This window comes from Bombyx mori, chromosome 13 (genome assembly GCF_030269925.1).
Source record: "Bombyx mori chromosome 13, ASM3026992v2".
In the NCBI taxonomy this organism is placed as follows: domain Eukaryota; kingdom Metazoa; phylum Arthropoda; class Insecta; order Lepidoptera; family Bombycidae; genus Bombyx; species Bombyx mori.
The window spans coordinates 967,619-990,435 of record NC_085119.1 but is presented as its reverse complement, the minus strand read 5'-3'; the positions used below and the strand labels follow the sequence as shown (position 1 = coordinate 990,435).

Genomic DNA, 22,817 nt, shown 5'->3' with positions numbered 1-22,817 from the left:
CCTATATCTCAAGGTGGGTGACGCATTTACGTTGTAGATGTTTATGGGCTCCAGTAACCACTTAACACCAGGTGGGCTGTGAGCTCGTTCGCCCATCTAAGCAATAAAAAAAATATATATATTAAAAATTTGAAAAGACATTACCTTACAGGTGGTAGGACCTCTTGTGCTTGTGAGTCTGCACGGGTAGGTACCACCAAAGCGCCTATTTTCTACCGTAAAGCAGTAATGCGTTTCAGTTTGAAGGTTGGGTAGCTTTTATAACTATACTGAGACCTTAGAATTCATATCTCAAGGTGGGTGGTAGCATTTACGTTGTAGATGTCTATGGGCTCCAGTAAGCAATTAACACCGGGTGGGCTGTGAGCTCGTCCATCTAAGCAATAAAAAAAATAAAAAAAACACTTAAAACGTCAAATGTCACTTGAGTGGCGTAAATGACATGTCGGTTTCTGGACACGTATTTGTGTATGAGGAGGAGCTAAATTAATAAATTGGATTAATTTATCGTTTTTTTGTGTATTTTAGTACATACATGAAGGATTATTGAATTATTCATAGTTCATTCTTATCGTGTGATTTCGTGGCCCAGTATATCTTTAACTCATTCAGGTTAGTATGAGAACAACATGTCACTGTATACCGGACGAGTAAACCACGAATTTTTAGGCAGTATCATATCAACACTCTATCGTGTTGATGCTACTGCCTAAAATATCTGCTAACATATGATAGCAAACGAAATATTGAATACGAATGATCGTAAATTACAACTATACTTTTAAAGCAATCTTAAACAATTGCAATTTTGATTTTCCAACTGGATCATTTAACTAGTAGGATAAACATAGAAAAATAAAAATTAAAGAAATACATTACTAACTAAATATGACCAAACACACACACACACACATTTATTTGCCCATAAATTAACACTGCCAGGATCGGGACAGCTGAAAAGTTGAGTAAAACACATGTTAATAATCTACATTGGCTACTCTTATTTATGATCTTGTTTTCCATAATTGTTAGATTATTAGTAATAACGTTAGGAGGTTTGCAACAACAGTGTTCTACAATTGTTCTGGTATCTATTATACTGGTAGTACTCTACAAACTGACATCCTTAAGGGCAATATGTTAGCTGATTCCATTAGTGTTGCAGAATGATGAACCAGCTCAAGTTTAGCTATGGCATTGTCAATGCTTATGACCTGGGGATCATCATTAAATGGTTTGAAGAGTAATTAACAAATGTTTTCTGGTTTTGAATAAACATGAATTGTGATTAGAAAATTTGCAGTTACAGTCAAATTATTACTAATAAATTTAAATGTTTAACTCAGGATGGCGGTTGTGGAGCAGCCATGCTATACTCTTATCAATTTTCCAACTGATTTAGAACCATGCAATGAGATGCAACTTAAACTTGATCTTGGTGAGTAGTTTTGCATAATTCTTGGTCAGTAAAAGCTATTTATTAGTGACTTGGAAATTACAATACAACTTTTTTCTTCCAAAAATGTGGTAACGACTTGGAAGTGTGATTGCTACCTTGACCCCCCAGTATTATGCATGTATACTTTTGGATCTGTGTTATTATTATTATTCATTACATAGGGTGTTACTGTACACCAGTAACTCTGATCTACATTAATTTGTAGTTTGCACTTATGTTATTAGTTCCTATTTAGACCTAAAAAGTCTGAAAAATATGCATTAATATGCTATGAATATTTTTTGAAATTGAGTAGACTTAGGAATTATGTTTTGCAAATGACTACTAAAAAACACATGTGTTCAGTATATAATAAAAACTTCTAAAAGAAATGTACTTCTAAAATGTACATTTCCCTATCAGACAACATAAAAATATTTTTATCCTTAATACATATTTGAAAACCCTTCAAAACGCTTGTTTTTGAAATAAAAAGTTTTATGCACCGTCTACAGTGGTAGATGGTAATCACAAATATTTTTTGTAGTAAATAAAATAAGCAACCTTGCCCCCAATGTTGACTAAATTATATTTTACATCACAAACTTTACAGAGAAAGGTGATACAAAAAAGAAAATAGAAGCATTAAAAAAGACAATAGGAATAATACTTTCTGGGGAAAAGATACCAGGTCTGCTCATGATCATTATTAGGTTCGTGTTGCCATTGCAAGATCACATGATCAAGAAGCTGCTACTTATCTTTTGGGAGATTGTACCAAAGACCTCACCTGATGGAAAATTATTGCAGGAAATGATCCTTGTCTGTGATGCCTATAGAAAGGTTAGGGTGACAATCATATTTTTGCCTTTTTGAAGTGATTATTTCCAAGAAAATTAGTATGAAACTGTCTCTATTTTGTCAGAGAATTGTAGCTGCGTTCAAATCTCATAGCTATTTATGCATTTTAGAGTCTACTGTTTCAAAATTTAACTGTAAACAAACAGTATTTGATTTTAATAACTTTTAAAAATGTGTTCTTTATAATTTTATTAATTTACTAGTTAATCATCCTACCACTGTGATTTGAGTGTAACAGTATTTAAATCGACTATAGGATCTTCAACATCCAAATGAGTTCATTCGCGGATCTACTCTGCGTTTTCTGTGCAAGCTGAAAGAGCCTGAACTCCTTGAACCCCTAATGCCAGCCATACGGTCCTGTCTCGAGCACAGACATTCGTATGTCAGGAGGAATGCTGTTCTTGCTATTTTTACCATATATAGGTGAGGAATATATAAAATCTAAATTCATTTGTAAAGTTAATCAACCACAGGAAGTCTTATAATATATGATGATATAAAAAAATAATATGGATCTTGTAATTGCAAAACTTAAAACTGGTTATAGCTATATTAAGATTAAGAGGTATATTAATATATTATCTTCTATCAATAAAATAGATCAAATAGGAAATGCCCTGGGAATTCATCTGTAACAATTAAATGTTATTCATAATATATCAGTATTAAAATTTTCCTTTTAGGAACTTTGAATTCCTAATTCCTGATGCACCGGAGCTGGTAGCAAACTTCCTGGAGACTGAGCAAGACATGTCTTGCAAGCGTAATGCCTTCCTCATGCTGCTGCATGCTGACCAAGAGCGTGCTTTGACATATTTGTCTTCTAGGCTCGATAATGTACACAGCTTTGGAGATATTCTTCAATTGGTCATAGTCGAGTTGATTTATAAGGTTAGTGTCCTAATATTGAAATACACAAAAAATATATGTGTGGGTTGAAAGATAAAAGATAGATAGATGTTCCATGTTTATTTTTTCATATATAGAAAAGGTATATATGAGTCGTCTATTATCAAAGGCGGCAATCTGTGCATTTGGACAACAAAATTTTATTGATATGTCAATACAGATTTATTTGAATATAATCGTCTCCTTCAAAGAATACGGTTCAAAACCTGCATTAAATAAAGGTTAATAGTTAACCTGTTATTTATCTAAGATGTCGTTCCGAAGAGTTTTGTGACTGCCGATGGAATACAAAGTCAATAATTCGTTTTTCTGATTTACCAATCATTGTCCAAAAGTCAGATTGCCGCCTTTGATAATAGTCGACTCATATGTTTTAATGTAGTAACATTAGTAAATAATTCTAGTGACCATAAATTGAAGGATATATTTTGCTCATAAATGTCAAAACAGATAGTAATTCTTGGATTAGTTGCGGAGGATAGCTACATAGTTGTAGGCAGCTGAGACAAACTTGGGCAGAGTTATACAACTTGGAAATATATGCACTCTCAAAGTAGGATGGTGTCTGAATCTATAAAGAATGTCTTCATAGATGCTTACTATCATTACTGAATCGAGAGCATAATAAAGGACTAAATAAATAATTAAAAACGAAAAGATGTAATTTAACAATGTAAAGAATTTTGAGATAAAATGTTTTTTTATGAATAATAATAATAATTAAAAAATCGGTATAGAAAAGAAAATATTCAAAATTTACAAAATTTGTGACATAAGGTCGAATTTAGCTTAAGTAAGTGAATATCGAAGTGGCAGTAACTATCTGTACGGGTGCAGGTCTGCCACACGAACCCGTCGGAGCGCTCCCGGTTCATCCGCACCGTGTACGGGCTGCTCAACGCCAGCAGCGCCGCCGTCCGGTACGAGGCCGCCGGCACGCTCGTCACCCTCTCCAACGCGCCCGCCGCCATCAAGGTGCGTCGACCCCCCGCCGTCCCCCCAACGCCCCCCACCGTCCCCCCACCCGACTGACCGTGCCCGTGCGCAGGCGGCGGCGGCGTGCTACATCGACCTCGTGGTGAAGGAGAGCGACAACAACGTGAAGCTGATTGTCGTGGGGCGGCTGGGAGCCCTGCGCGCCGAGGGCGGGGAGGGGGCCGCGCGCGCCCTGCCCGACCTGGCCATGGACGTGCTGCGCGTGCTCGCCTCCTCCGACCTCGACGTCAGGAAGCACACGCTGCAGCTCGGTAATGTATCCGCACTAGACATGCCACGAATATTCGGCTACTATTTGGTATTCGGTCACTTTGTTTGGTATTCGGTATTCCGCCGAATAATAGGCACTATTCGGCCGAATACCGAAAAATGACGGGCAGGTCTCAAATCATGTTTCGTCAAAAAATTCGAATCATAATTTTGTTTATTATTTTCACTAGAAATCTCATAATATTCTCATATGGCCGATTTTCTATTAATTGGTGTCACTTTTTAATGAACAAACAATTGAAAAAGAACTAACGAACAAACTTTGCTACAAAATCGTAATGTTTTATTTAATTTGTTATTTATATTGATCTGACAAAGCGTGCCGTGACGTGATTTACTCGCAACTGAAACAGTCAAATGGCCCGACACCGCCCGCGCACGGTGGAGACAGGTCCCGATCTGTCCTATTATTCTTTACGCGCTCGACTAACTAGCATGTACTTTGTGCCGAATGTTCGGCGCTTCGGCCGACAGCGTTGCCGAATATTCGGTATTCGGTATTCGGCCAAATCACTATTCGTGGCAACTCTAACCCGCACTCAGCGTCTCGCACTACACCTTGCTACAGTCCCATTGATGTATCGGTGTTGTATGATGACGCAGCGCTGGAGCTGGTGAGCGCGCGGCACGCGGAGGAGCTGGTGCAGGTGCTGCGCAAGGAGGCGGCGCGGGCGCACTCCGCCGACCACGACGACGCCGCCAAGTACCGCCAGCTGCTCGTGCGCGCCATGCACAAGGCCGCGCTCAAGGTTCGCTCCCTTCCACTTCTAACGATGCCGTTCATACTTCATTCGTAAATATTATTTAATACAAGTGCGTCGCAGAAAAAAAGGATTGTGTGGTTTTATGAAACCACAGTAAAAGTGAAACTTTTTTCACATTATAGACATTTTACTCTGACTAACAAAATTTACATTAAACACTGACAAAAACAAACAAAATAGCGTGGAGCACTGGCACAAATCAGTAATAGTTATATACTACACGGTCAGCTGCTGCGAACTATAGGCGCCGCCATATTGGCCTTGGCTGCTCTGACGAGCGCCTTGCACTTTCTCCCTACTCCGCGGCTGACCGTCACGCGACATGCAACACACAGACGAAAAAGTTTGAGACGATATAATAAAAGTTTCACTTTAATTCAATTAATTTCATTTTGCTCTTTAGTTCTGATTCATGTGACTTTGCCGGAGTTCGAATCCCACAGACAAGTACACATATGTCTAATGAAGTACGTAGTTATCTCATGTTCACGAATGACTGAACTGTGACGGAATAACATTGTGTCATAAAGCTGGGTAGTGGTGGGCGTGCTGCGTAAGTCCGTTGCGTCCCGCAGTTCCCGGAGGTGGCTGGCAGCGTGGCGCCGGCGCTGCTGGAGCTGCTGGGCGAGGGCAGCGAGGCGGCGGCGCACGACGTGCTGCTGTTCCTGCGCCACGCGCTGCACGCCTTCCCCGACCTCAGGGACCACATCTACCAGGTTACTCCCCGCCCCGTACTGCTCAACTGGACGAGCACTACGGCTCTTCGCCTTATATTTTGTTCACCCATTTTGTTGTATTTGGGTCCTTGGGTTTGTAGATGGGTCGGTGACCCCACGAGGAGGAAGAGTCGTTTTGACTTTAGATATTGTTTTAATAGAAAAATACCCATCGAAAACAATTGCACCTACATGGCTTGGTAAAACATGACCACTGGCCACGGGGTACTAGGTGGCGAGTAGTGTGATGGGAGAATACAGCTTTCGGTTAGTTCTAGATACAGACCATATTCTATGAATGGTCCTGTGTAGTAAGTACACTGGGATTCATGTCTTCGAAGTCCAGGCCGCTGCCTACCGTTAAATACTTTCCGCAAGTTTCGTTTGAAGAAGGACATGTCATAGCGCTCGGGAAGCACCGTGGAGGGGAGCTCGTTGCCGGATGGCACGTGGCAAAAAATATCTCTGGAAACGCACTGGATGAACGCAGCGGTTATAGGTTCAATAGTTCTGCAAAATGTATTTGTTTATATTAGTCGATCCAAGATATCATAACGTTGTGATGCCGAGACAGCACACACTACAGCGCGCCTCGTGTCGCAGAAACTGGTGGAGTCCGTGCGCAGCGTGCGCGTGGGCAGGCCGGCCCGCGCCGCGCTGTGGCTGCTCGCGCAGTTCGCCGACACGCCGGGCCGCGCGCGCGCCGCGCTGCACGTGCTCGCCGACGTCATCGAGGGCGCCGCCGACACGCAGGTAGTGACGTCACACCCGCCACCACAGCGCCACAAGCGGACCCGACTCATCTCTGTGTGCTTGTAGCAGCCGGAGAGCGGGCCGGCCGCGGCGCCGCGCCGCCTCGTCACCAGCGACGGCACCTACGCCACGCAGTCCGCCTTCAACCTGCCCGCGTGAGTGCCGCGACGGCCCATACTTGTTATTTGTAGTGTAATGATTGTGTTCCTAGTGCCGTGTGCGTGCAGGTCGGGTGCGGCGGAGGGCGGCGCGGCGGAGGGCGGTGCGAGACTGGGCGGCGCACTGCTGGAGGGCGAGAGCTTCACGGCGGTGTGCGCGTGCTCGGCGCTGGCCAAGCTGGCCCTGAAGCTGCCGCGGCAGGAGGCGGCCCGCGCGCTGCACCTGGCCGCCGTCCTGCTGGCGCGCCACAAGCAGAACGCAGGTGAGTCCTCGCCCACACCGGTGCTGTGGGGGGGGCCGGGCGAGCGCTCACCGTCGTGTTGTCGCGCAGGGCAGCGCGGCGGGCTGACGGCGGACGACATGGAGCACGCGGCGCTGTGCGTGCAGGCGGGGCTGGCGGGCGCGGGGCTGGGGGGCGGGGCGGGCGGCGCGGACGTGCGGCGCGCGCTGCTGGACGCGTCGGACGCGGCGCTGGCGGCGCTGCTGGCGCTCCCGGACCGCGAGCCGCACCTGCTGGAGGACGTCGACAAGGTACAGCCCAGGCTCCACGTAACTGATAATCTGGCCCTTATCTCGCATGTGTTACCGATCTGCAAAAGCAAAGAGAACATTCCTGTACTCCTTCATCCTATTAAACCCAAAGAAAATTTTAAACGAATCAAGAACACATATGCACAAATATAATCTAAATTTTCTTCTAGTGAAATCTCATCTTACGTTTGTCTCACTTAGTTGTGTAAAATGTGATTTATGTTAACGCTTAAAGACATCAGTTAATAAGACGTAATATCGGCCACGGCAGGAGCGTGAACCGAAACGGCAGGAGCAGAAGGTGGAGATCGAGACGGGCATCACGTTCTCGCAGCTGGCCGGCGCCGGCGCCTCCGGCTCGCAGCACGACATGTTCGAGCTGGCGCTCAACAAGGCGCTGCAAGGTACTCCCACAGGACTAACGGCTGAGTCGCAGAGTTTGTCGACTTCATGATGTGCTCTTCAAAATGTGTATTTGATAAGATTATTTCGTCCGCCATGAACACCACGGTCCTCAGTGATTCTGCACTGTTCTTCCCCTGGCACGCAGCCGCGACTGGTTGGCGACCCTCTTCCAGTTCGATACGATTTAAAGTGATTGTTGTCAGGTCGCAGCGGTGGCGAGGCAATCGACCGCGGCAAGTTGTGCCGCGTGCGCCAGTTGACAGGATGTTCCGACCCCGTGTACGCGGAAGCCATCGTCTCCGTCAACCAGTACGACATCGTGCTGGACGTGCTGCTCGTCAACCAGACCGGTATGAGACTCCTTTATTAATAAACCAAAACTTTATTATATATCGTTCTTGCCGCTATCTTCCAACATTTTCCCACTAATTTGAAAAAAATGTTTTTGCAACTCCAGTGTTGTTAGAAATTTTATTAAAACTAGTCAAGTTTATGCTCAAAAATGTATAAGTTTGCATGGGAAAATACATTGCGCATAAATGTAAGTTTTTAATTTTTTTTTATTATAATAAATATAGGCTTTTATAATTTGCCGGGCCTTACGAACACCTTGCTGTCATATTATTATCGTTCAATGAATCGCTGATAAGCTCATGCATAAAAGTTGGTCCTTCGAGCCTACTGCAGTTCCGTTGTTTACAACTGCGATGCAATGTACGACAAGCAGTAGCGGGTAGTGTGCGTGGTCCGCAGACGACACGCTGCAGAACTGCTGCGTGGAGCTGGCCACGCTGGGCGAGCTGCGCCTGGTGGAGCGCGCGGCCGAGGTGGTGCTGGCGCCGCGGGACTTCGCCTCGCTGCGGGCGCACGTCAAGGTCGCCTCCACGGAGAATGGCGTCATCTTCGGGAACGTGGGTACGTGCGCGGGGTCATTGAACATTAACTTAAGGAAAGGAAGAGTATTCGTATTGTTTTGTGAATACGTTAAGGAGTAGTAGTGCACTTCAGACGCAGGGCGTAGGATTATATTATCTATTTGCATAATTCACGAATCCCACTGTCCTTAGTATGGGTTATAGTGTTGTAAGCTCACCCGGGTAAGCGCCAGCGTCTGCCAACTTAGGCATAACTAACCTGTGTGTCATATACACTCTACACGCCGAAGCAAGTAAAAATATTAAATTTTCAGTATACGAAGTGACGGGAGCGTCCATGGACCGCGGCGTGGTCGTGCTGAATGACATCCACATTGACATTGTCGACTTCATCCAGCCGGCGCACTGCAGCGACGCCGACTTCAGGCAAATGTGGGCTGAATTCGAATGGGAGAACAAGGTACGTCTCGGCTCGGAGCCGGTCGCGGAACGACTTGGTTACCAAAGTAGCTTGAGGACGCAAAACTATCGGTTGTTTTAACAAAAAACTAATCTTTGGTTCCGAGCTCTGTGTTCTGTTTGTAACGTCCAGCCACTGTCCGCAGGTCTCCGTGAACACCAACATGACGGACTTGCACGAGTACCTGCAGCATCTGCTCGCCTCCACCAACATGAAGTGCCTGACCCCCGAGAAGGTAACCCCCCTCCTTAAGTGACTTCAAACAAATATATACTTGAGGACTGTGGTAGATACAATAAGCTAAAATAAGGTACCAATAAATTAACAGTGATTTGAAAAAAAATTACAAATTAGTTTAAAGTCATTAAATTTTACCCACGCAGTCTGTGGTATTGATACAGATCGATCTAATCTACTGATAACTTGAAAGGTGATATTAAAAAAAAGTGAAATAAACACGAGACTAAACAGCAATTCATTGATAATGTTTCGTGCAAGGTGGAATGTGGACTGGACCGTCAAATTGTCACATAAAATTTTGAAATTAAAATTGTGTTGTGTCTGGTAGGCGCTGTCGGGGCAGTGCGGGTTCATGGCGGCCAACCTATACGCGCGGTCCATCTTCGGCGAGGACGCGCTCGCCAACCTCAGTATCGAGCGGCCGCTGCACAAGCCCGGCGCGCCCGTGCTCGGACACGTGCGCATCCGGGCCAAGACACAGGTAACTACGTGCCCCCGCGCCCAGACTTAGGTAATTACAGGGGGTGGAGGGCGACACGTGCCCCCGCGCCCAGATGTAGGTAACTACGGGGAGCGGAGGGCGACACGTGCCCCCGCGCCCAGATGTAGGTAACTACGGGGAGCGGAGGGCGACACGTGCCCCCGCGCCCAGATGTAGGTAACTACGGGGAGCGGAGGGCGACACGTGCCCCCGCGCCCAGATGTAGGTAACTACGGGGAGCGGAGGGCGACACGTGCCCCCGCGCCCAGATGTAGGTAACTACGGGGAGCGGAGGGCGACACGTGCCCCCGTGCCCAGATGTAGGTAACTACGGGGAGCGGAGGGCGACACGTGCCCTCGCTCCCAGACGCAGCTAACTATGGGGGGCGGAGGGCGACACGTGCACCAATTTAGGATTTTTCTTCTTTTTCGAAAATTTTACACAACCCTTTGTGAATCATAAAAAAAACTTAGTTAGAACTAATTTGTAATTACTTCCCGCCTAAATTGCTAAGTTACGCCAAAAAGAACAATGGCGTTCGGTAAGGGACCGTCTGTATGTCGGGCCGGTAGCGAGGGCGTTGCCCCCGGGCCGCTGGTTGAGCCGCGCGTGTGTCGGCAGGGCATGGCGCTGAGTCTGGGCGACAAGATCAACATGATGCAGAAGGCTTCCCACCAGAAGCCCGCGGACCCCACGCCGGCCGCCTGAGCGCCGCTGATGTGACCACCGCCGACGTCCTACCTTACTTTCGTTATTATAAAAATTATAAACATTATCTTTATTTCATGACGTTTTTATTTATTAACTAGCGACCCGCCCTAGATTCGCTTCGGGAACTGTAATTTATTATTGATTTTTCTACCACTTAATGGATGTTATTATACATATAAGCCTTCCTCTTCAATCACTCTACCTTTAAAAATAAACCGCATCAAAATCCATTGCGTAGTCTTAAAGATTTAAGCATACATAGAGATATAGGGACAGAGAAAGCGACTTTGTTTCATACTATGTAGTGATGATAGTGATAGTGAAGTCCTATTCATATCTTATTATTGGAACGATACTGAGACCTTAGAACTTATATCTCAAGATGGGTGGCGCATTTACGTTGTAGATGTCCATGGGTTCCAGTAACCACTTAACACCAGGTGGGCTGTGAGTTCGTTCACCCACCTAAGCAATAAAAAAAATGTAAACCCTCCTCCCGATACGTGGTTGGGACCACAACAGTGCTATCATGCTAGCAAGAATAAAGAGATGTACAGAGACAAGAAGAGCGCTAGAAATTATTTCTTACACGATTTAAAGTTGTAATGAAAATATTGTAATAAAACAATAGTTTATGTTGCGGAATTATAGAAAAACTTTTGAATCTACATATTAGTTAATTTATTAAAAATATATTTGTCGGGATTTTCCGCATCTTGTCGATTATAATGCAACTTAGAAATAAATTAAATAAAAATTGAAATAAATTCGAACCATAAGTCGCTCTAACACATTTATGTTCCTAAAAAAACAAATATCTATACTAATATGTAAATGTGAAGGCATGTTCGTTTGTTTGTCCTTCTTTCACAAAGAAACGAAGTAATCATTGACATAATTTTGATTTTTGATTGATTGATCATTATGATTTTGCGGTAGGCAGCGGTCTGGCTCTGCACCTGGCATTGCTGAAGTCCATGGGCGACGGTAATCACTCACCACCAGGTTGGCTGTATGGTCGGCTGCCTACAAGGGCAATAAAAAAAGTGATAGTATTAGGTGTTACAAGCGTGCATAGGACATCTTTTATCCTAAAAAAAATATCTCATTCCCACGGGAAACTACACCGCCACTTTTGCTCGACCACGCGGGCGAAGATGCGGGCAGCGGCTAGTTTGAGTCTAAATATAACTGTATAGTAATTTTTGTTTTATCTTTCTTCCTCTCCTGTCGGCCACTTACTTTAAGGTATTTTTGGATTCTAAATTGGTCACACCATTAAAAAAATATTACTTCGAATACAGAGGGCTTTAACACACTGAGTTTCTCGCCGGATCTTCTCAGTGGGTCGCCATTCCGATCAGGTGGTAGATTCTGCGAAGCACGGCTCTTGCTAGGGCTAGTCTTAGCAATTCTTTCAGGTTAAGCCCGTGAGCTTACCTTCCCGTCCACGTTGTTTGAATAGCTACAAAATATTAGTTAGATCGAACCATAATAAAAAATAGGGTTTATGCAACCGTACCAGAGCGACCAATTATAATACTCTAGCCGTACTCGCCCGCTTCGCTGCGCATTTAAAATTAACATTATTATTTATTGTCATTATTTTTAGGGAGTCCAACACTCATTTAAATATTAGCCTATCCATTAAGTAGATACGTGTATTTTCTACATGGATACCAAGTTTCAAGTCAATCGGATGTACGGTTCAGTAGTTATAACGGAACATCCGTAAAAACCACTGTAGATCTATATATTTATAAAGTAAAGATGACGGGGCTCTTAGCACGGCACCCGACACTTTTGTACATAGCCACAATGAAAATTTGTTCACGCAAGTAAAATAACCAAAGTCGGGGAATTGGGGTTGATTAAAACAAATTCAAATTATGAAATAAATTAGTTTATTGTATCGTCATAGGCTGTTAACGACGTTTCGTGGAAAAGTATAAATAATAAAAATATTTTGTTCATATTATAATAGCAATAAGTTAATGGATTGGTTACAAAACTGTAGGACGCGACCGGCCCGCGTCGAGGGCCCCATCAGTGGCGCGTCCGATTTCTGTGGAACAAATTCAACATTTACTATTTAATATAAACCTTAAAACAATTTATATCGTAAGATCAAAAATGACAGAAGGGGATGGACAACGGCAATGTCTGGGCCACGAAAATGTAGTTTTGTAACAAATACGTACATAATTTTTTACTGCGATAAAGTACTAGACCTACTACTCCTATTACTTCCTACTACTCTTTTTTTTCCTTAAATGGGTGGACGAGCTCACAGCCCACCTGGTGTTAAGTGGTTACTGGAGCCCATGGACATCTACAACGTAAATGCGCCACCCACCTTGAGATATAAGTTCTAAGATCTCAGTATAGTTACAACGGCTGCCTCGCCCTACAAACCGAAACGCATTACTGCTTCACGGCAGAAATAGGCAGGACGGTGGTACCTACCCGCGCGGACTCACAAGAGGTCCTACCACCAGTAGTCTTAGTATACAGTAGTATCTTATTTCAAGTATGCTGGAAGTGTACAAATGATATTTTGTGAATTTCGCATGTTTCAAAAATGTCTTCACTAAGTATTATCTTCACAATAATTTATCTAGTTGAATACTTAGGTTAAAATTTACCTAAAAGTTCAAGAACTCACTTATTCCTCTTCTTCTTCCTCCTCCTCTTCCTCTTCTTCTTCTTCCTCCTCTTCCTCCTCTTCTTCTACCTCCTCAACGACCTCTTCCTCCTCCTCTTCGGGTTCAGGCTCGTATTGAGGTTCTTCGTCCTCCTCGGGCTCAGCCTTGACGTCCTCTTCGCCTTCCGGAGATTCGAGTTCGCCCTTCTTCTTGCCGGGCCTCTCGCCGAACCACTTCGGCAGTCGCGCTATTATCGCATTCCAATATTAACACTTTATTATTCCAAGTCTTAGTAGAGTTACATTCATATTGGCAAGAAATAATCAATTTGTTTTGGGTCAAGATTGAGATCAATCTACATAACAAATACCCGAACGGATTTCGTGTGTTGTTTTTAGCTACATTGAAACTCTGCAAAATACATCAATTTGTCATCCATTGTAATCGGTGCCAATGCTGGTTTTTAGAGTCTGTGCCAAATTGGTATTACGTTCTTTAGATAAACCAGTGCGACTGTTTCGTAACTTTCCCAATAAAAAACAAAAGGTCAGTCAAACATACCGAGGTAAAGTCGTTAGAACGAAGGAGCGAGGGAACATTATGACTGGGCTACTTACCCTTTTGCCTGCCGCCGAACTGTTCGGCCCTCTCTTGCCACACCTTCTCGAGGAAGTCCTTGTTCAGTTTCTCTAGGTCCTACGGGGCGGGTAACATGGGGGTCAGTGAGACAATAGGACGGAAATTACAACACGAGGAGCCTAACAACACATACTGGTTGCTCTTAATTGGAGTTCAGCTAGAGCCAATAGTCTGCTGTGGGACATGAACAAATCGGGCAGAACCTGACATGTTAGTTAACGACATGAGTGATCATAACAATAACAGGTTGACATGCCAATGACGTGCTTCAACGACTCGGGGCCTGGGACCAAACCACTCCATATCTTACTTCTTGTGCGATTCATGAATTCATCCATCTTCTCCTTCCACATTTTATCCATAATCTCTGAGTTCAGTGCATCGAGACCCTGCGTTTAAATCGATACTTTCATAATTTGATTTTTGTGGTCTTGGAACTGTACTGTAGTAATGGAGTTTTGAGTGATTTGCCTTTAACTTGGATTTTAGCAGATAATAATATGTTGAAGAGTGGTTTGTTTGATGTCTGCGTATACTTACACCCTCGAACAGTTTCTTTTTGTCGTCGTAGGATCGTGTGTCGACACGCCTCTCGTACTTGGACGCTACTTGAATTTTGGGCTAAAAACAAGAACAATAGAATTACATTATGGCACTCATAGTATTACCAAGTACTTCAGCGGTTTTGTGCTAAAATAACGTGATAAAGTATTGAAACTGTTCATAAAATAAGTGACGATTGCACTAATAATACAAGCTTCTAGTTAATACGTGGAAGTTAAGACCCCATTCAACCGTTTGTGTTTTAAAATGTACTTAGAATAAAATTCGTATTGAAGTTGTGTTGGTCCATGTGTTACGATGACTTTTTATTGAATAACAAAAACCCTAAATGTTGAATTTTTCGTCGGTTCCGAGCTTTAGTTTGAGCCGGCGCGACCGACTTCTGTTTTGGTTTATGTGATGTTAACACGCTTACGTCTTTTAAAATAAACCCTTTTTATTCGTAATTGTTTTGTTTAAGTTGCTTACCGGGTGCTTGCCTGTGAGCGCTTCGGGGTCGAGACCCTTCTTGAGAGCTTTGTGCCTCAGTTGCTGCTTTTGTCTTTCTTTGAGCTCTTTTAACTAGACAAGAAAAATAAATAATGAAAATCATCTAAGGAGAAGATTATAATTATCATTTATGGCTGGACGTTTTTTTAAATTTAATTTAATTATTTACTAACTGCCAGTTCTTAACCCAAAGAAAGTGTCAAAGGGAATTTTTTTAGAAAGCATTAAGATTTTCTTGAGTAGCCACCTACCGCTATAAAGATGTTAAACAAATCAAAACCTTTTTTTTACAGTTACTTAATCAGTAAATCAGTGATATGTATCGGTGATTGCAGTCTCAGCGGACTCGATAGGTCTGTTTGATTCAATAAACTTGACTAGAATCTCGATATTAGACTTACGTCGTAGTCCTGTCTCTTTTGCCTCTCTTCGAGATCGTATTTCTCGGTCTCGAGTTTGACGATGCACTCCCAGAGTTCCTGGGCCTTCTGTCGGAGTTTGTCGACGGAGAGACCCTCGATGGTCAGCGGCTTGATGCGGATGGACAGGGAGATCTTCTTCTCCTCTTCCAGCTGCTCCTTGGTCTTGTTGCGCTCCAGCTGGGCATTGCTCAAACCGAACTAAAAATAAATTCAACATTATTTTGATTCGTCTCCCCATCTTACCCTAGGAAATCTGAGTGATATCTTCAACAACATGAACCGAAAAATAGGAGAATAGTATATACCTGGATATTAATAATATTGAGCATTTATAGTAAATTATGATTATTAGAGGGCTTATGGGCTGAACATCAAAAACGTTCGCTATCGTGAAAAGCTTTCTTAAAGATTCAGGATTGTCTTTGGATATACATAAACATGATTTTCATCTTACGTTTTCGCTCTTCTTTTGGATGGTGAAGTTGGGTCCGGTCTTGCTGGCATCTTTCATGGCCTGGAGCATAGCCTGGCGCTTCTTCTCAGCCTCCTCGAGCCGTTGCCTCTTCTCTTCGATGTCGCGTTGTTTCTTCTCTTCGATTTCGCGCACTCTCCTTTCTTCTTCTTCCTTTTTCTTTTGAGCGAGGCGCTTTTCTTCTTCGGCACGAGAAACCTACGTCAAAGATTGTTTATGAATTAGCAATTTTTTAAACAATGAATTGTTACAATTTTCCGATAATTAGGATTGTTATAGCAGAAAATGAACTAAACAAACATGTGCTAGTTTGGATTCAATTTAGTATACATGATGCCACTTTCACTATACACGTGTTTGTTGATGGTATTTAGCAAAATCCCAGGTTCGATGTTCGTAATCCCTCACCTTGCGCTTGGCCTGCTTCTCTTTAAGGCGTTTGAGCTCATCCTCCTCCTTGGCCCGCTGTTTGCGCCATTCGTTGATGTATTCCTTCAACTGTTCATCCAAGTCCGACCGCTTCTGGTCTTGACGCTGCGAATACACAGTGAAACTATAAAGAATATTCTCTAGAAATCGAGAGACTCTATACCTATCAGAACGAATCAGATCGTATGATTTTCCCTCTACGTTACTTCTGCAGTGAAAGGATATATATGCTTTTTTCAAATTATTTTCAATTTTACGACAAAGGCAGCTGCTTGGCGTTGATCATTGGCGTTGCCGATGTTCATGATCCACTTGTCATTAGGTGAACCGCATTCTTGTCATCCTCCCTAGATCCACTATTGTGTTTTCACTTTTTAGATCCTCCGTTAGTCTTAGGCTTAGCATGAAGTGCTCGACTTAATTATAAAATATTACCAATATAACTGTCTTGAAGAAACCTAAGCTAATTGTATAAAATGTTACGTAAATATCCCTACCTTGATGAATTCTGGATCTCCCTCACCCCTGAAAATTTAAATGCACACATAAATATTCGTAGTTGATTTGTAAATTTGTATATGTTAGAATCTTTTCGATATTACTGTGACAATACATATAATTACGGCGGCTGAATCGTTAGGTTATGTTTAGCTGCTTCCGCGCTTCCACAAGCTATGAAGCAGCTGCGTATGACTGTACAATTGTTATGTAGTATTTAGCTCATTGACTTATACACTACGTGGTACGGTTAACATCGATCTAATTAGATTCGATACGGAAAAACAAATAAACTTCCATATCGAACCAAGATATGCACACCTGAGGATTCCTTTGATCCTTCCTTGGCCTTGACCTGAGGATTCCTTCATTGAGAATCCTTTGAACGATTGTGTAATAAGTATGTGTATTTTTATTTGTAAATGATTACTATTGGGACTCAAATGAACAACAATAATCGACATGGTACGGACGGATACAAATAATTATTATAACATTTATTTATTATTTATTGTATTACAAGGTACATCATGCGCTTTTTATTTTATTTTATTTGGTGTGTAATAAATGTCATGCGTTAAATCATGTGTCCGTTGATGGAACCCGTGCAATATCCCAGTAACAGACATGTTGATTTTGTGTGAGGGGACGCGAGCGCAGCGCGGTACTCTATATACCGAAATAGATCGGCTGCCGGACGATAAAAATAGCTGTCGAAGCCGGCTCTCGGGCGTTTGCTGAAACGTAACGCTTGTGTATCTGGTCCGATGCCGATAAATAGGGAATTTTGTGTAGCGACCGCGCGCCGACCTGCGCCCGCGCCATTCACAGTTAATGATAGGATTATCTAAGTTAGTGACACCACAGAGAGCGGTGCAACTTACGCGATCGACGGTCTACTCCTAGAAACAGAAAACATCAATCAGCCTCTACTTGTCTCAACATATTTCTACTTAACGCAAAATTCCTTGCCCTCGTCATACTAAGCGGTGACATTATTATTTTGCGCATACTAAATACAAACACGGCGTTATAAGCAATCGCAGGGATGACTCAGTTTTTTGTTTTATACTTTTTTTTTTGATGATCATTTTCTTTGGCCTAAGCTCAAACCTCAATGTATTGGAGCACCGAAGTTAATTAAAATGCCAATCAACCAAATCTCGGAAGGCGACTCAGTGTGGCCTAAAAGCGAAGCATCTAAATTACGATAAAGGATCAAAACATATACTCACTCTTGTTTAGGAGCGGGTCTTCATAGAGTTACGACGACAGCCACGATGGAAAGAAAAAAAAAACATATAATTTAATTAGAATATATTCCATTTTTGAGCATAAATAACCAGTAATTACGAAGCCAACGGGTTTAACGCAACAACTAAACACAATAACAAAGTTTAGAACACATTTCAAACGACAATGAATTAATTTTACCTGTTTATAGGTTACTCATACTCAACTTTAAATCCTTTATTAATTATTTCTTGAAAACAAAACAGTGATGAAGTTAAACGAAAGACTTAGGTGTTAGAAAGCAGGTTTCGCGGACTGCAGCACCTAGCTGAGGGTGAGCATCTGGAAGCAACGAAAGCGAACCAAGTAGTAAGCGCTAGAAGCGTTAATACTGCTAAATAAACTTAGCCTAAACCAGCCAAGCATTTGCGAATGCCGGAACAACCAAAATGGCACGTCACTCACTTCCTGCAACAAAAGAGAGAATAGGATTTGGTGAGGGCGTGCATCAAGCCCAAGAGTTGGGAGCTCGAAAAAAAACTGGGAGCAAAAAACCTTTCAGCCATGCCTCATAGAGTTTGCGGCGACTTTTTATACAGATTGTATGATCCTTGTGTGCTCTAGTTTATATAAAATTTTCGGAAAGATAACTTCATTTGCCAAGGCATAGTCAAGGCTTAGAAAAGCTGAAGTATCAAAAAAAAAATCAAACAAGGTCTAGAGAGGACTAATCTTGGGAGAGCAGAAGACGGGCGCATCCGTTGGTATACTTACGTCTCCGGGACTTCTTCTTCTACTTCCTCCTCCTCAGAGCCACTGTTGATCAGATAATATTGAGGTTAAGAACAGGGGATCAAACTTGCGATCTAGTGGTTGGTTAACACAGCAACATTCGGATGGTTCAACAGAAATGGGGAAAAAAACTAATGTTTGTGTTTGTATTGTGTTGTTTTCTAAATGTTTTATGTTGTGTAACTCATCCGTTTTCCATAAAAGCGGCTAATGTTTTTCGTATCTGTTTGTATACTCACGAATATTCCTCCTCGTCAGACATGTTGGTTGTTTATTGAGTCTGAAAAACAAATGTTGGTTAGAAATTAATCGTTCCTCATTTATATACTAGCCTTTCAGTGTTCTGGCTAGAACGGCAGGATCGAGCTAGAATTTTAACAAAATTTAGATTCTGATTAAAATTGTATTGGCACCTGGTGCCAATACCGCGCAACACTAAATTGATAACCGCTACATCTGAGACATACTGAGACCTTAGAACTTATATCTCAAGGTGGGTGGCGCATTTACGTTGTATATGTCTATGGGCTCCAGTAACCACTTAACACCAGGCGGGCTGTGAGTCGTCCACCCATTTAAGCAATAAAAAAACTAACATTTAAATTTTCTCATAAAAAAAGTGTACGTTATAAATTTATTGCATTTTTTGAAAACTAACGAGCTAACAGATTTATAGCGTGTCTATAAAATATGCACGACTTGCGAAAAAGCATACGTATCGTAATCGAAGATAATCTGTGTGAATTTTTCCCGGCGCCTTAATCACGCGCAAGATGTCATTGAAAAAACAAACAAACAGCAAACAACTTTATTTTAAAAGAATTGAATTTGTTCCAGTCACATGGCTGCCCTAATGTAGTAACATAGTAAGATTCTAAATAACGAAGCGATGTTTTTTGTTTTTAATTTAGTGTATCGAGGTTGCCGGTAAATATTAATGTACGGGGTTTATTGTCTTCGGTAGCTGTAACATCATAATGACACGTGGCAGAACTATTCGCCTTTCCTACGATGAGCATCCATACACTGTGTAGATTTGTAGCTAAGAAATGGTTCTGTAGCCTTAAAATATAAGTATTTGATAGTTGAATAGATGTCCCAATTTGCACTCGCTCGACAAAACCTAAAGCTCCTAATTGCCCACCAACCGTTCTTGAAACTGCAAGGGATAATATTTTCTATTATACACTATTATTGTATCCAAGTTGAACTACGTGACTTCAACCGGCGGTGACGAGATGTGAGAAGGAATCGCGTGGGCCGCGCCGCAGCTGATACAGAGCGTGCTTATTGTTTATGAAATCCGTTTTTATTTTTAGAGGTTTTATCTTTCTCGCCATTAAGCACACCTACGGGCGGCGCGTTGGCAGCGATTCAACTGTGGAGGTATAATTGGAATTCGTCTTCGACTGGACGTTGCCTAGGATTCGTATTTCGTTTTTATAACGTACAATGTTTATCCTAAACGTTTTTGAATACCTTTTGAAGTTATCACGGTTAGTTTACATGATTTAAAAAGTTTATGTAATTAAAATGCTGAAGCAATAAAACGAAGCAATAAAAAACGCGGGAGTTCTCTTAAAATATTTTAAAGCAAAACATTTTTTCTTACTTTTTTCAGACTTGATGGCAGTTTACATACACTAATTTAAAAAGAAAACATTTGACTTTTACAGCCTTAGTTTAGAATGTTAAATGGTTAGGTTCACTAGTAATTTTTAGGTGCTCTAGATGGGTCGACATGATTAGCGCCGATTTTATATACGCTTTGTTAGGTTATTTCAAAATTAATAAGTAAAAATCTCTGCGTTGTTGAACACATAGGTATGTATTAGAAAGTGCTGTTTTTTTACCTATTCGCTGGTAGCGTAGGGCTATTCCAGTTCACGGGTTCAACCTGAGATAATTTGCTAACACTAGCCCTAGCAAGAGCAGTGCTTGGCAGAATCTACTACACTGAGAATATCCGGCGAGAAGTTCAGTGGGCTATGTATTTAGGTTGAGCGCTATGTACTCGCTTGGTGCGGAATGAGGTAGGTACTGCCCAGGTGGAAAAAGGCATGTAGCTACTACGCGTGAAGTACGATATGCTATGCGGCATCGGGACTTCTAAAAGTCAACAGAGCACCCGCGTGTTCCTATTTAAAAATTGAATTAACGACGATTGTCATGAATCAGAATGCTCCTCTTTTCCGAAATGTGTTACTGAACTTATCCGATTAAGAAATTATATATCCAATGAAAACAGAATTTTAACACGTAATTGAATTTGAATTAATTTTTAAAATAATATTGTTATCTCTGAACTTTTGACCGAGCTCCAACTTATTTTAATTCAATTTCATAGTGTACCTAGAGCTCTCATAAATTAAAACCAGGTCAAGGCATTTCCTAAAATAAATCTGGCTTCCCTATCGTTTACCACGTTTTACACAAACCGTCCTCATTCTCGTTTTTCATCGCCTTATGAATGAAATTATATTTCCGCATGATGAAATTCACAAAATCGTTTTAGCGCAACGGAGTGCCAAAATTATTTATTACTCATTCATTCATCGAAACAGTAATTAGTGTTGATTGGTTTGTGTATCGATAACACATTAATCGATTTTAGAAACAAAAATGTTTATGTGGAAAAGTTATTTGTTTTATCATAAATTTGGAAGATCAGTTTCTTAAGCTTTGACAACGTGTCACTTTATTTAAAAAGTAACTGACCTCAAGTAATCGACAATCAGTAATAAAATTGCTGTTCAAAAGTTTTAACTTTAAAATTTTTCACTTTTATGTTGGCAAGTTGTTGTTTATTAATTTTAATTCATTTTGTTAGTGCAAAGTTTCACGTGTATTCAACAAAATAAATCAATACTCATAATCCAACTTGTATTATTAGCTCGACTACCTATATTGTTTTTTATTTATTAAAGACAAGAATTTTTGTGTTCATGATGAAGTTATCAATAAGAATAAAAATGTGGGTTTTTTTTATCTATCAGTGTAATTTTCCAACTACAATTTTATTTGTTAGTCTGTAATGAACTGGGTATAGTGTGTAGTGTACATGTTCAAAAAATGTGTGTTTGTTCACAAGAGAATATTCTTTTTAAAGGTGCTTTTTCGATTCGTTCACGTGTACATTCCAAATATTTGATAATGGAAGCACAGTTCCGCGCGCGGTAACGTAATCCGGCGTGCTATACATGGCGCGGGCGGATCGTTCGACGCGCGTATTTTTAGAGTCGGCTCGTGGAAGCCTCCTGGAGTCAAGTAGCACACGTACACACTTTACCCGCGGGCACTAGCACTGCACGGCACTTACGTCGCACGGGTAGAAGTCGGTCACTCAGTCACTCGGCACTGGTTCTTGGACCGGCAGCACAGCGACGTTGGAATGTGGAGTCCGCGGCGACCGGGGCGGCTCTGACCGGCGGCGGGCGGCGCTGGCGCACGGCTCGCGCCCCCGCCTGGCGCCCCGTCCCCCTCACACCCTACTATATTTAGCACCAGTCATTTTTGTGCTGACGATTACGGGCAGCTCCGGTTTCTTGAGGGCATCCCGTGAAGCGCTCACGTCACCTGTCGGTGCAACGGCCAGTGTGCAATGAGGAAAAACCTTTTAGAACATAGCGTTGCAGTTAAATAGCCGTTGGGGCGTTTTCGTGCTTTGATCTTGGAGATTGGTATCGCCGTTGCTCTTATTTTGCAGCCAACAAATGTTTACTGTTTTGGTTCAAGTAGGTTTTTTGAAGAACGACAAATAGAATATCTTCCATCGAGCGTGAGATTCTCTTGATCAAAGCTTGCATATATCCATCCATACTTATCGTGGTTAATAATATTACCTAATTGTGGTTAGCGACATTCAGGTTATATTTTGTCATATATCCGATATTATATGTAGGCTATCGCTGCATCAGTAACCTTCGAAACTGGAGATCGTGCGTTGCCCTTGCTGATATTAACTTGCAGGGTACTGCTTGAAATATATATTTAGTGATTCGTGCCTGGAGTGTCCGTGAATAGTTCATATAGGTAGGCCAAGCCTCGGGGCCACGAGTCCT

General features: G+C 42.2%; 2 protein-coding genes across 28 annotated transcripts; one reads left to right on the top strand and one right to left on the bottom strand.

The window, feature by feature from the left end:
• The first annotated feature begins 408 nt into the window (after positions 1–408).
• COPB (coatomer protein complex subunit beta) lies at positions 409–10,643 on the top strand. Of its 3 annotated transcripts, none has more exons than XM_038014720.2 (20): positions 409–612; positions 1,347–1,438; positions 2,052–2,281; positions 2,556–2,725; positions 2,986–3,193; positions 4,049–4,186; positions 4,260–4,458; positions 5,081–5,226; positions 5,817–5,957; positions 6,561–6,710; positions 6,780–6,865; positions 6,938–7,131; positions 7,201–7,400; positions 7,672–7,804; positions 8,009–8,155; positions 8,559–8,720; positions 8,995–9,140; positions 9,286–9,375; positions 9,709–9,861; positions 10,484–10,643. In XM_038014720.2, the coding sequence occupies exons 2-20, from the start codon at positions 1,348–1,350 to the stop codon at positions 10,568–10,570; spliced, it is 2,871 nt and encodes a 956-aa protein (XP_037870648.1). In that variant the 5' UTR covers positions 409–612; position 1,347; the 3' UTR covers positions 10,571–10,643.
• A 1,817-nt stretch (positions 10,644–12,460) lies between these two features.
• On the bottom strand, positions 12,461–22,242 carry LOC692913 (troponin T). Of its 25 annotated transcripts, none has more exons than XM_062671625.1 (15): positions 21,818–22,173; positions 20,610–20,894; positions 18,996–19,036; positions 18,739–18,780; positions 17,967–17,984; positions 17,616–17,633; positions 16,731–16,758; positions 16,213–16,338; positions 15,787–16,002; positions 15,312–15,530; positions 14,890–14,982; positions 14,398–14,478; positions 13,836–13,914; positions 13,239–13,465; positions 12,461–12,638 (listed from the first exon to the last, which is right to left on the bottom strand). In XM_062671625.1, the coding sequence occupies exons 3-14, from the start codon at positions 19,016–19,018 to the stop codon at positions 13,239–13,241; spliced, it is 1,170 nt and encodes a 389-aa protein (XP_062527609.1). In that variant the 5' UTR covers positions 19,019–19,036; positions 20,610–20,894; positions 21,818–22,173; the 3' UTR covers positions 12,461–12,638.
• Between the last annotated feature and the right edge of the window lie 575 nt (positions 22,243–22,817).

What these genes read in the sequence shown, in the direction of transcription:
- COPB (XM_038014719.2), top strand. Translation starts at nt 1,348, where the DNA reads ATGGCGGTTGTGGAGCAGCCATGCTATACTCTTATCAATTTTCCAACT. An exon ending in GCAACTTAAACTTGATCTTG is followed by an intron (nt 1,439 to 2,051) that starts GTGAGTAGTTTT and finishes CAAACTTTACAG; the next exon opens with AGAAAGGTGATACAAAAAAG. An exon ending in AATTCGAATGGGAGAACAAG is followed by an intron (nt 9,141 to 9,285) that starts GTACGTCTCGGC and finishes CACTGTCCGCAG; the next exon opens with GTCTCCGTGAACACCAACAT.
- LOC692913 (XM_012690524.4), bottom strand. Translation starts at nt 19,018, where the DNA reads ATGTCTGACGAGGAGGAATATTC. An exon ending in GAGATCCAGAATTCATCAAG is followed by an intron (nt 16,339 to 16,730) that starts GTAGGGATATTT and finishes GTGTATTCGCAG; the next exon opens with CGTCAAGACCAGAAGCGGTC. An exon ending in AAAAGAAACTGTTCGAGGGT is followed by an intron (nt 13,915 to 14,397) that starts GTAAGTATACGC and finishes CCCGCCCCGTAG; the next exon opens with GACCTAGAGAAACTGAACAA.